This window comes from Mastomys coucha, unplaced genomic scaffold, assembly GCF_008632895.1.
Source record: "Mastomys coucha isolate ucsf_1 unplaced genomic scaffold, UCSF_Mcou_1 pScaffold14, whole genome shotgun sequence".
Classification (NCBI taxonomy): domain Eukaryota; kingdom Metazoa; phylum Chordata; class Mammalia; order Rodentia; family Muridae; genus Mastomys; species Mastomys coucha.
In genome coordinates, this window is record NW_022196896.1 from 36,327,005 (window position 1) to 36,341,140 (window position 14,136).

The 14,136-nt window shown below is 38.2% G+C and overlaps 1 protein-coding gene across 12 annotated transcripts in view; it reads left to right on the forward strand.

Annotated features, from left to right (window-relative positions):
• St18 (ST18 C2H2C-type zinc finger transcription factor) overlaps nucleotides 1-14,136 on the forward strand; it is a 396,007-nt gene that overhangs the window by 300,447 nt on the left and 81,424 nt on the right. For 8 of the 12 annotated variants that reach the window (XM_031366775.1, XM_031366773.1, XM_031366774.1 and 5 more), the window contains 2 exons: nucleotides 2,289-2,343; nucleotides 4,343-4,373. The exons of 3 other annotated variants lie outside the window; for them this stretch is intronic. In XM_031366775.1, coding sequence (XP_031222635.1) covers nucleotides 2,289-2,343; nucleotides 4,343-4,373 — 86 coding nt within the window. Of the gene's footprint in view, nucleotides 1-2,288; nucleotides 2,344-4,342; nucleotides 4,374-14,136 lie in introns of those variants that run through there. One more of the 12 variants, XM_031366784.1, reaches the window with a different exon arrangement.

The following is a 14,136-nucleotide window of genomic DNA, read 5'->3' on the forward strand; positions in this document are numbered from 1 at the left end:
AAAAAAAAAAAAAAAGCAAAAGCTTATGTATTTTAGGCTTCTGATTTCTTGTCCCCCATGTGACAGACACTGAACTTTCCACTGTTTTTTTAACAGAGTAGAGAAGAAAAGGCCCATGAGACTGACAACCTATAAATTATAGCCTTATTCCATTTCATGCCTATGAATTGACCCAAGTTCATCTTCAAAACTTACTAACAGTTATATAGGATATAAATGTTACACCAAAAGAAAAGGAAAAATAATAGCCCAACAAAATACAATTATGAGCTGAGATTTCAAGATCAATAAAAGAGTTTTGTGTATTCCCCCCCAGGTGGCAATGATGAAGATAGGGATTTGTCAGGTGGCTACAGCACAACCCATGACTGACTTCTCAATGCTGCTATAAAGAAGATTGTATTTTAATGTTTCTGAAACTTTTGTGTATGCCTCTAGAACTCCTGGCAGTCTGTTTTTCATATTTGGTAAAGAAACTCATGGAATTCACCATTTCCTTAGTGGGGGGGGCATTTTTCAGAATGGCTAGGGAGAGTTAATAGTATCGTGTTGCAGAATAATAGACTTGCACTATGTGAATACTTGCCCATGGGAGTAGCTTCCTCAGAAATATGTGATATGTTTCATCATTTTAACCCTCACATGCTACTGATCTCTCTTAATCTAGTTATTTGTGTAGTACACAGAGCTACGTTTGCATGAGCTGAGCCACTTTATATGCAGTGGCGATCCTCCTGGGAGGAGGGGATTTCACAACGCAGTCCATGCCGTCCTGAGTAAACCAAGCCCTTTTAATCCTAGGCAGTGTCGCATCTGTCATAAACTCATATGGCTTGAAAAGAAAGAAAATCAACAAAAAACCCACCTCTGTTTTATTGTTTTCTCTTATTGTGTACTTTTAAAATATTTATAACAATGAACCATTTTATTTAGACTAAAGTGGCTGCTGTTCAGCCAAAGCCGTGAACACTTTTTGTTTGCTAATTTTAAATGCAGTTCAATGATTGGTGTGGTGCTTATTATGAAGCAATGACAAAAGAGTTCTGGTGGGTTTAATAGTTTTAGCTTACGAGAGCTGTTGTTAATTTCATCTGTAGTGTTGCAGGTGAAAAAATGCACAATGGATAAATAGTCTATATTGGTTTAACTGAACATAATATATAGTGTGTTCTGGAGTTGTTTGTCTCAATAGACTATAGTAATCAAAAGTAATGAACCTATTATGTGCAGGACCTTGGAGAGCGTCGAATGGCAGTAAAAGTGTGGCACATAAAAGGTTTATTAAAGGAAATTAAAGTCCATCATTGCCACACCTGCTCCCCTATTATAAGTCCATGGCAGGTCAGTGCCTTCAATCACAACCTAGCCTCTGAGAGCGGAGTCTAGCTTCCATTACCATGGCAGTCACACTGCCGCTGTACATGTCAGGATTTAAGGACTGGAGCCACAGAGCATTCCTGCTCCCTGTCTCTTATTTTCCACAAGCAAAGTACCTTGTTTATATTTAAGAATTCTAAAAATGTGCAGAAGTGAATTAAACTAAGAGCTTATTACTAGATTCTTGCAAAATGGATAGATGCCCACAGGGTCAGAGTATATGAAAACAGAAGGCTTTGAAAGCCTGTATTCCTTTAATAAGTTATTTGATTACCTTTAAAACCTTTAGTAATGATAGGAATTGATACTTCCATGTACTTCACTTGGATTTTATGTTTCTTCTACATTTGTGTGATCTCATGACTGGGGTTTTTCTGTAACTCAGAGAGAAAACGTAGTTCACTGCTGATAGTTAAACTCCCAGTGGTATTTTGGAGGGGCACTGCAAGGATTTGCCTTTTGGTTGCATTTCTACATGGGCAATTGTTTTTCCTAACTTTGAAAGAGTTATAATCAGAAATCGGCATCTAGCAGGGTAGAGGCATTTGAAACCAGTCAGTCAGTCTGGGTCCTTTGGCTTGGTGTTGGAGATCTCACTCTCATAACACAGCTGATGAGACAACCACCTTTCAATCTTTGGAATTCTAGAAGCATGCAGATCCTTAGCAAACACTTGTGGACAAGGTCATCTGCCCTCACTGTTATCATCTCTGGTTTCCAACATCTGTAGATGTGTCTCCAAAATCAGTAGTACTCAAGAACTGTCAGCCAGGTCCCATAGAGCCAAAACAAAGTTCAGGAACACAGAAGGCTGTACATTTTCATAATGACCTTCAGAATTTCTAATTACATGTTTTCATTGATTGATCAATATTAAAGTAATGATCTCAGTACTTGTGTTCATATTACAGATGGATGCCGAGGTTGAAGATAAAACATTGCATACTCTTTCAAAAGGAACTGAAGGTGAGTTAGTGAGAAGGCTCACTGACACTGTGCCAACCACACCATGAAAGATGGGTATGCTTATGCTTGTCCCTTGTGTGTAGTAAGTGAGGAAACTATTGGGTAGCAGGAGTGATGATCTCTACTGACTGGGACAAAAACCAGATCATCAGCTTATTACCAAGGCTGATTTTTATGTTTATGCCGTCTGGCTTAATAGTCCCAGTCTCTACCTAGTTCAAGTGAAATGATAACATTTGTTTTTTTCACTGTTCCTACTGGGAGTTCCAGGAAGCTCCGGAAAGTAATGTTTGGAAGGTTCAACTTGTTGGCTACCCCTCTTTTTTTGTAACCAACAGATGGTAATGTAATATTGAAATATAAGCAGGCCCTTGATGATCTAAACAGCTGGAAAACAGGATTGACTGGCAATTATACCCATCAAGGAAAATAACTTTTATTATAATTAGGTATATTTTGTGACCCTGAATTCTAAGTGGAAAACTAGTTTCACCATGGCTCTGAAAACATTCTGGAGAACTTCCTTCACACTCCATTCCATTGTTCATGCTGACTAGGGAGAGCTGAGCCACTGTAACCCTACATTCCTGGAAGGCTTTGGGATTCACAGTTGAGAGTGACTAAGTAAATACAGTGCACTTGTTAGCTGTGCATCAACATACGTGGTCAGCACAGTTAAGTCCTATTTCACTGAAAGCCAGAGTTCCAGTGCTTTCTATTCAAAGATAAAAATGTTTAGTTAAAATGTGTGCAGTTGTCAATTGACTGTTGCATCCCAAATGCAAAGTAATCCTGTCTATAAGATGGACTTTTCTCTACTGAAACAGAACCTTTACCCTCTATTATTATGTAGTTTCAGTACAAATGACTTTTGAATTAATCATATCCTGTATCTTTAAATTTGAAATAATATGTTTTTAGGGCTTTAATTTTTATGCAGCAAACTTCTCAATGGGATATATGCTTAAGAATAAGTCTATTTTATTATTTAGAATAAGTTTTCACTTGTTCTAAATAGCAGATTTCTAAAGAAAGACTGTCTCTTATTTTGATGTCTCAAAGCATATCACACCACCACCGTTTCAAGACATGGGTCTTTTAATTTGCAATTATTTTTGGACTTCATTTTTTTTTTGGCAATGCACATGTAGCCTTAAATAGAGCCAACATGTTCTTTTAGAAGTGTACTACTGTTTCTTGTGAAGCATGAGTAATTTTGGAAAGCACCTGTTGTCTCCCTCCATATGCTCCTTATCCTTGTGTAGGCAGGTATTTACCAACATGAATTCCTTCAGTTCCCAGAGTTTCAGGCAGAAATTCAAAGCTCTTTGAAAAGGTCCCTTATTTTGAAAGGCTGTTGATTCTAACAGTGCTGAAGCCTGTCCCTGTCTGCCATATGTAGAAACTGTTTAGGATCAACTTGAGTCACTTACTAGTGAAGCTTGCAGTTCTAAGAACTTTCTCACTCTCATTAAATATGTACACATAAGGCTGTGGTCTAACAAGTAGGAAAATGCTGGCATAGAATCCAGGACCCAGTATATCTTTAAGCACCACAAAAACAATTAAAGGCAGTAGTTGTAGTCGTCTTTTGAATAGTTTCTCATCCCAAAGAAAATCAAGGTTTCCTTGTTTCTGAATATTTTTCAAAATACATCTAATGTCAGTTCACTGGAAAATCTAACCTACTAATCTATAAGGAACCAAGGCTACCCAGTGTATCAAGCCTAGGATAAGTCTGTTTTGGGGCCATGTTGTCTGCCCTCTATTTCCAAAAGCCCAGAGTGAAAGAAAACTCATTTCTTTCAGGGAGAAGCCAAATGGGGTTTGTCCTAGCCAGTCACTAGTGTTAAAGTTTCAGTCAAACAGTTTTAAAAATAAACTCAATTGAGACTTTCTTTCTCTTTTCTTCCTTCCTTCCTTCCTTCCTTCCTTCCTTCCTTCCTTCCTTCCTTCCACCCTTCTTTCTTTCCTTTCTTTCATTTTTTTTTGTGAACAGTTCCAATGGATTCTCTGATCCCAGAGCTCAGGTAAGATCTTCCCTATGTGACCCTTTCAAATAATGATTGGTCTGATTAGTTTAGAATAAGTTGTTTTCACTACCTCAGAACCCTTGTTTCAGAATTAGGACTAAGCCAAAGAGCAACTTCACTTGGCTCTTTCTAACCCTTGTGGAAGTACAGAAGGGCAGCAGTTATATTGATAATGAGGCTGAAAAATATTTGATCAAATATTCTAATTTTAAAAAACCACTTTTGTATAATGTCAATTACTACATTCTTTTCTTCGCTGGCCACCTAGTGCCTATATGCTTGTATACCTTTTGTGGTTGGATTTTGCACTAATGGTCCATAAGTTCAAATAATGAATTTTTTTGAGCCTTGATTTTTAAGCTATCCAGTTTTTGTTTTAAATAATTAGGTAATTCCATCAGCTAGTTACTTCCAATTTTAGTCTACACAATAGAAAATAATGTGACCTTTTTTAAAGCATGTCCTTCCATTTCTATGTTAGGTATTATAGCTTAGGCAGTGTTTTTAAAATTCTACCTTACTGAGTGATGCAGAAGTTCATTAGATATGCTTTCTCAGAATTGTTGTCAAAGTATAAACTGTAAAAATAAAGTAGAAAGCTAAAAGAACTGACTTCTGGTGAAAAAGAGCGCAGCCTGAAGATACACTGTTCTTGAGTAAAACAATTGTCCTTACAAACCCACTAAGCCCCAAATCAGTGAACGAGCCTGACTTTCTGAACTGAGAAACCTCTGTTTGTATGTCTCGGGGGAATGTTTGACCAGGAGTGTTATAGTGTCTGCTCTACTTACGCTACAAAGGGACATACTAACAGGTTATGGCACTAACCCAGGCACTGTGCTTGGTGATTCTCTAAAACATAGGCTCTTACTGACTTCCTCTTTTAAGTGAGTTAACTTGCCCGAGTATCGATTCATTTGCTTATTTAGAATTTAGGTCTGCTTTTTATGCAAAAAACACACCCAAATTCTAAATAAGCAAAAATAAAAAAAAAAAAAAGATTATCATGAAATCTATATGCTTGCCTGGGTTAATGGTATTACCATTAAGAATTTAAAATTTTAAACTAAAGCATTAAGAGCAGTGCACATGATGTGTGAATGCATTTGGGCCACATTAAAAGTATGGAACTGATCACATGTAAAGTATGAAATTGCCTGCCTCATTTCTAATTTTTCCTTTTAAACCTCTCATTTAAAATTCCTGTTTTGGGGCGGGGGCTTGACGTTTAAATGATGAAGAGGTGAGAGGACTTGAGATGCTTGTGGTACCATATAATGGGTTTGTAGAGGTTTGCTGTGACCACATAGATGGTTTTCTTGTGGCCATAACCATAATCTTTTTAGGAAACCAAGTCATTCACAGAAAGGAAAGGGCCTTTTTAAATGATGAGTGTTTATAAAAGGGATTTTAAAGTGAGTCAAGTCTGAAGGAATAATGAGCATACATTGACCTAGACGGAGTATCTATCCCAGATGAAGATGCAGATAGAATTAAGGAAAGAAGAAAATGTGTGGAAATGTAACTTTTTGGAGAAAAAAATTCTTTTTAAGTATCCTATTAGCATTAGTGAAACTAGTATTGTTAAGATCCTTTGTACGAGATGTTGTTAATTTTATCATCCAATTACTTCATTTAATCCTCACAGTAGCCTTATATATCATGACTGAAATTTTCAAAACATACATAAAAATCAATAGCTAATGTCAATATACCACAGATACTCAGGTAGTAAACCATCCAAACTCCTCTTTCACAGGCCTGTTTCTCTCCTGGGCTGGGCTCCTCTCATTCACAACTAATCCAGTGTAAGGTGTAAATCACAGAGGTGTTATTCCATCACCTGGGACCTCAAAAGTCTAGATCTCCAAGTGCTGCAATCAGCCCAGGGACTGACCTTCACCAGTCTAATTATGGACAAAGAATTCCTTGTCTTCTAATTCTATAAGAATTATTCATATCAAATATCACATTTTACCTAATCCTCTAATAGAATAATTCAAAAGGAGGATACCAGTGGCTGGAGAAATTCCCAATTTTTTCAGGCTTTTTGAGTGAGTTATAAAAAGCACTTACTGAAATTTTGTAAATGTTTATGCTCAGCAGGATGACCATGCTTAGGCTTTCTTGATCCCAAACTGTTTCTTACATTTAACTTGACCCAGACATAGACTCTGTCTATCATTCTGCATACATATTGTGGAGGAAACTAAAGTGGTGATTTTTATGAAACCATATATTGTTGGTATCCTTTTTAGTTTTTGGGTCCAGTTCCCTAGATTCACTTCTAACTAACTCCACTGGCTTTTTGTAATTGAGCATCACAACCATGTGTCTGAATTCTAAGTGCCACTAAGAAATGTGGAATTATTTTCCCAACATAGTAGTTATGGTTATTTTTAGAGAAGGTTGGTAACTTTACACAATACACTTTAAAATGAACTGGGCATGTTACTACTTTCAGAGTGACTTCTTACAAAAAAAGTACTAATAGAAATGAAGCAAATTTCAATATACAATATATTGTTCATGGCACTAATAAAAATTGATACTGACAATCTCATCTTCTTATTATTCTGTATGCCACCTACTATCATCACCATTAAAAAAGCAATTTATAACCACAGGCCCACCTTTAATCATCTTCCTTATTAGCATTTCCACTTTTCCTCTACCATGTTCAGGTTACAAGTAGGGTAGAGAAAGCTCAGCTGCCTTCGTCAGTCACAGCCAGTGCTTTATGTCTGCTCTCTTCTTACTAACACCCTCGGAAATCTAAACCCCATGCCATTGTATCTACTAATTCTGGTAATTGGCTCATGGGTTAGCAACCAGTCCACCCTCTTTCTCTAATTAGGAAAACATATTCTTACCTCTGAAATGACTTTCTTATGTGACTCCTTAGAGAGAGAAGTAAACATAAGGCCCTCAGGTACATTATTGTCCTCCTGTGGTCTATTCCTGTTACCAATTTGTTGGCTCAAGTATTATAATGAAGTGTCTACTTTGATGTCTCTTCTTACTTTATTGTCTATACTTACTTAAATATTTTACTTTACTTAAAACCCCACCTTTGACATTTTAAGTATTAAACTGCTGAATCTTTTATGAACTCTAAGCAATAAGTTAAAAAGCTCATGCTGTGAACATACATGAAAACTTTTCTAACTTACAAAGTTAGATGGTGTCTGGTTTTTCTTATGTTTTCTAACAACCTCATTTTAATATTTTATGCATTCAATTTAATAAAATAAAGCTTTATTAGTAGTCATAATGATATTAAAACTGCATGACTATTTCTAATAACTAGTTAACAACTAAAGAAAATATAATCAGAAACTTACTTGGTAGAAAAGCATTTCAAAATCTATCAGAGAAGCCTTTTACAGGAATGAAAACAAAATGAAGTTTGCTGTATAGCAAAAAAAATAAATCTTAATGAACAATGAAATATTTGTATATTGGCAAAAAATCTGATAGCACTTAGCAATGAACTTGTTACTTATTAGCCCCTGAATCAATTCACATTGAAACAATATCCACAGTATCTAATTGGATCCACATAATAAGACAGTAAAGCAGTCAGGACAAATGACATTACCTGCATTTTCAGCTCTGGAATTGGGTACAGGCTCAGGAAATGCTTAAAGTGCAACTCAAAAGGAAGAGCTTGGTTCTGTGTGCTTACTCCTTCCTGCAGCTTCTCCGTAGCTTCCTGTCACTTCTGCCTACCTCTTCTCTGTACTGTCTACCATGTCTGCAGTCCTGTGTCCTATCTACTTTAACTTAAACTTTATCAGAGAATTAATAAATCAGAGCAAAAATGCCCTGGCTTAAAAACAAACTCTACTTTGCTTTTTTTTTTTTTCCTGGAATCCCAGTTACAAAGTGAGCACTGCCTTTTTCTTCCATCTTGTACATTGACTCTGATTTTAAGTGTACATGAAAATGTCAAAAAATGATACAAATCCCGGTCTTACATAATTTTTACTTCTTCATTGGTCAACTATCAAGGGCACTAAACTTCTATTTTGCATGATGAAAGAGATGTTGGGCTAAGTCCTAGTCTGTCTAACACCCTTAAATCAGAGTACTAAATGACCCTAGTATCCACGGGTTCCATGTCTTTGATTCAACCATCCATGTTTACAAAGCATTCTTCATGCCTGAGAGATACTGAACTTCTACAGGTATCATTTAAGAAAATTCATAAAGAGCCATATGACAACTAATCACTTATCATTTATAGTTTTAGGTGTTAGCAATAATGAAGACATGATGTAAACTATCCGGGGGGTGGGGGTGCTGTATTCAGGACATGTTGATTACTGTGCCATTTTAGAAATGAGTCTTAAGCATTTCAGACTTTGGTCTCTAAGGAGAGGTTATAGAAAATATTTATCAAGGATACTGAGGAATTGGTGTGTGTGTGTGTGTGTGTGTGTGTGTGTGTGTGTGTGTGCACATGCATGCACATGTGTTGATTATGTTGATATCCATGGCATTTCTCAGCTTAATTTTCTACTTTCTTTGTTACATTACATCTCCTACCAGAAAATACTACAGAGCTAAGAAATAAATACAGCAATTCAAAAACTCTAAAACAAATTGCAAACAAAAATTTTTATTATATCTTTGTTATCTCTTGCTTCCATGCTTAAACACTATCTCAAGGAAATTGATGATCTCTATCAACCTATGGTTATATAAGTGAGGAACAAATGTCACTGTCATGTCTAGAAACAGGACTGTTACAGAATTCTACTACCACAGACTATATTCATTTGAGCCATGAGGATTCATTTGCAGTGTACTAGGATGTTTTCCAGAGCATGCTTAAATTTATTGTTCCAACCAAAGGATTAATGTGCTTTGATATGTATCCTCTCAGTGCTTCTTCTGCACCTGTGCAGTGTTGATACAGTGGACACATTAGAGGCAACATCCATAGTAAAGCCATGGAATCAGGTAACAGCCTCTCCAAAAGAGATATAAGCAAAGAACTTTCACAGGCAGTGGGAGATGTCACTTCTAATATCTTAGTCATTTTACAGCACATATAAAATATAAACATTCAGATTTCCAGTCTAAAAATTCCCCCAATTTTTATTGCAATCTCATCTTCATACATCCTTCTTTTTTTTTTGCTTTCTTTAATTAAATGTTTTCTTTATTTACATTGCAAATTTTATCCCCTTTGAAACCCCCTAGCCCATTCCCACTCTCCCTGCTCACTAGCCCACCCACACCAGCCTCCCTGTCCTGGCATTCCCCTACATTGGGGCATCAAGCTTTCACAAGACCAAGGACCTCTCCTCTCATTGATGTCCCACAAAGCCATCCTCTGCTACATATGCGGTTGGAGCCATGGGTTCCTCCATGTGTATACTTTGGTTGGTGTTTTAGACCCTGGAAACTCTGGGTGTACTGATTGGTTCATATACTTTTTCCTCTTATGGGGCTGCAAACCCATTCAGCTCCTTGGGTTCTTTCTTTAGCTCCTCCATTGGGGATTTTGTGCTCAGTCCAATGGAAGGCTGTGAGCATCCACTTCTGTATTAGTCAGGACTGGCTGAGCCCCTCACGAGTCAGCTGTATCAGCCTCCTGTCAGTAAGCACTTGTTGGTATCCACAATAGTGTCTGTGTTGGGTAACTGTACATATACAGTAGGATGGAACCCTAGGGGGGACAGTCATTGGATGGCCTTTACTTCAGTTTCCGATCCAAACTTTATCTCCGTATTTCCTACCATGGGTATTTTGATCCCCTGTCTTAGTCAGGGTTTCTATTCCAGCAAAAACATCATGACCAAGAGGCAAGTTGGGGAGGAAAGGGTTTATTCAGCTTACTTCCACATTGCTGTTGATCACCAGAGGAAGTCAGGACTGGAACTCAAGAAGGTCAGGAAGCAGGAGCTGACACAGAGGCCTTGGAGAAATGTTTCTTACTGGCTTGCTTCCCCTGGCTTGCTCAGCCTGCTCTCTTATAGAACCCAAGATTTCCAGCCCAGGGATGGCACCACCCACAAGGGGCCTTACCCCCTTTATCACTAATTGAGAAAATGCCCCACAGCTGGATCTCATGGAAGCACTTCCCCAACAGAAGCTCTCCTCTCTGTGATAACTCCAGCCTGTGTTAAGTTGGTACACAAAGCCAGCCAGTACAATTGACCCCTTGTCAACTTGACACACAAACACATCAATATTAAGTCTCAACCCTTACTTTCTTATTCATCCCCAAGATCTAAAGTCCCACAAGCTTTACACATTAAAAGTTCAATCTATTTAAAATGTCCAATATCTTTTAAAATTCAAGGTCTCTTAACTGTGGGCTCCACTAAAATACTTTCTTCCTTCAAGAGGGAAAAATATGAGGGCACAGTCACAATCAAAAGCAAAACCAATGTCTGGGACCCAACTCACGATCTTCTGGGCTCATACAAGGGCTTGAGTCACCTCTCCATCTCTGCCTTTTGTAGAACACATCTTGTCTCCTATGCTCCAGATGCCTGTACTCCACTGCTGCTGCTATTCTTGGTGGTCATTCATGGTACTGGCATTTCCAAAGTACTGCTGTCTTCCACTGTAATTAGGCTTCACCAATAGCCTCTCATATACTGTCTTCATGGTGCCAAGCCTCAATTCCTTTGCATAACCCCTTCAGTCCTAGGCCATCAATTGCAAACCGAGGCTGCCCCTTCACCAATGGCCTCCCATGGCCTCTCACTGTGTCAAGCCTCAGCTGCTCTTCATGACCCCTTGGTGCCTTCAAAACCAGTACCACCTGAGTGACTCTTACACATTACCAAGTACTGCTGCAGCACAAGGTACAACTTTGGCTATCTCTGGAACCCAGCCTCTTTGTACTCTCAGAAAACACTTCCCAGAAGATGTCACCTCAGTGATGCTGGTCTCTTCTTAATCACCAATAATTTCTTAGCTCCAACTAACCAGCATCAATAGTCCCAGTAATGCAAAGATATTGCTTTAGTAGTTCTGGTATCTTGTTAATCACAACTGATTTTTCAGCCCCAGCTAACCAAAACCACAAAATCTTCACAATCAAAACATCATGGCCCTGATAAGAATCTTTAATCTTCCCTCTGAAAATTCACAAGCCAGCCCTCTATCTCTGCAATGTTCTCAACATGATCTTTCAAGCTCCTACATGACATCCCACAGAGTTCTTAACAACCAATGGCTCTTCTAGCTCAAAGTTCCAAAGTCCTTCCACAGTCCTCTCCAAAACATGGTCAGGTTGTCACAGGAATGCCCCACTCCTGGTACCAATTTTTCTTAAACATGGTTTCTATTCCTGCACAAACATAATGACCAAGAAACAAGTTGGGGAGGAAAGGGTTTATTCAGCTTACTTCCACATTGCTGTTGATCACCAAAGGAAGTCAGGACTGGAACTCAAGCAGGTCAGGAAGCAGGAGCTGACACAGAGGCCATGGAGAGATGTTCCTTACTGGCTTGCTTCCCCTGGCTTGCTCAGCCTGCTCTCTTATAGAACCCAAGACTTCCAGTCCAGGGATGGCACCACCCTCAAGGAGTCCTACTCCCTTGATCACTAATTGAGAAAATGCCCCACAGCTGGATCTCATGGAGGCACTTCCTCAACTGAAGCTCTCTTCTCTGTGATAACTCCAGCCTGTGTCAAGTTAACACACAAAACCAGCCAGTACATCCCCCTTCTAAGAAGGACCAAAGTATCCACACTGTGGTCTTTCTTCTTCTTGAGCTTCATGTGGTCTGTGAATTGTATCTAGGGTATTCTGAAATTCTGGGCTAATAGCCTTTTATCAGTGAGTGCATACCATGAGTGTTCTTGTGATTGGGTTACCTCACTCAGGATGATAATTTCTATTTCCATCCTAATAACTTCCTAATCCATGCCTAATAACATCATGAATGCATCATTTTTAATAGCTGAGTAGTATTCCATTGTGTAAATGTACCACATTTTTTGTATACATTCCTCTGTTGAAGGACATTTGGGTTATTTCTAGCTTCTGGCTATTATAAATAAGGCTGCTATGAGCATAGTGGAGCATGTGTCCTTATTACATGTTGGAGCATCTTCTGGGTATATGCCCAGAAGTGGTATAGCTGGAGTACTCGTAGTACTATGTCCAATTTTCTGAAGAACTGCCAAACTGATTTCCAGAGTGGTTGTACCAGCTTGCAATCCCACCAGCAATGGAAGGGTGTTCCTTTTTCTCCACATTCTCGCCAGCATCTACTGTCACCTGAGTATTTGATCTTAGGCATTCTGACTGGTGTGAGGTGAAATCTCAGGGTTGTTTTGATTTGCATTTCCCTGATGACTAAGGATGCTGAACATTTCTTTAGGTGCTTCTCAGCCATTCAGTATTCCTTACTTGAGAATTCTTTGTTTTGCTCTTTACCCCATTTTTAATAGGGTTATTTGATTGTCTGGAATCTAACTTCTTGAGTTCTTTGTATATTTTGGATACTAGCCCTCTCTAAGATATAGGGTTGCTAAAGATCGTTTCCCACTCTGTTGCCGTTTTGTCCTATTGACAGTGTGAAAATAAATTGGTATTTCTGTTGCAGATGTGATATAGTCATGTAGTCTTGAAAAAAGTACTTTGTCTTAGTTTCTAAATCACACACATTAGTGGAAGAAGTTCACCTTTATGGGTGCAGCTTGTTCTGCTTTATTTTCTCTCCCTCGGTTGCTGTGACTTTGTTTCTGCCAGCCTTTGGCTTACTGTATCATACAGATACATATGCACACTGGCTAAATGGTCCCTTATTTTTCCTCTACCTCACATTTTAGATCCCTGTTCCTTTCTGGTCCTAGTGTTCTCTCTGGAGAGCAGAAGGTCATCTTTACTTTACTCTGATCACTGCTAACTAAAATGCTTCCTAGGCATGAAGCCCTTCTATATTAGCTCCATTGCATTGGAGTGTTTCTGGAGTTATCACTTCTTCACAAAACAGAAGTCAACAACTGATGAGCTGTTTAGAACATGTTGACTTTTGCTTTGAGTAGAAGTGGGACTATCGTAATAGTGAGTTAGTACCTGCCGCCCAGACACACATAGCAATTTTAATGTGATTTTTTTTAATTATTTAAATATTTTAAGATAATACTTTATTAATAAATTTAAGAGTGCCATACAATGTAGTTTGATCTCATTCACTCCAACTCCTCCAAGACCCATTCAACTTTGTGTTCTGTTCTGTTCGATTTTGTTTTTGTTTTACCCTATTAGATTCAATTGGTGCTTCCCAAATACTAATGAATATGGGGCCTGCCATGGTCAATCTATTAAGGGCTCATAACCTTAAAGTAAGCTGATTCTCTTCTTATCCTAGTATCTATCAGATGCCAATATCTCTACAACAAAGAGTAAAATACATATGTGCTTACCTCTTCGCCACCATGCCATGGTTTTCTTTCTGGCATGGGTTTGCACAAATTTTATGCATGCTGTCATAATTGTTCTAAGTACATATGTGGATATGTCCTGTTGTATCGTTAAAATACTCTTTCTTTATTGTCATCCATCATTTCTGTTTCTTACAATAATTCCAGCTATTCTTCTAATATAATATCCGAGCCTTGGGATAAACGGTTTGATATAGAGGTTCCATTTAGAGCTAAGCACTCTATAGTCTCTTATTCCCTGAAGATTAACCAGTTGTATGTACCAATGTCATTTACCATCAACTGCAAGAAGAAGCATCCTTAAAGAGGGTTGAGCTATGCACTAATCTGTGGGTTTAA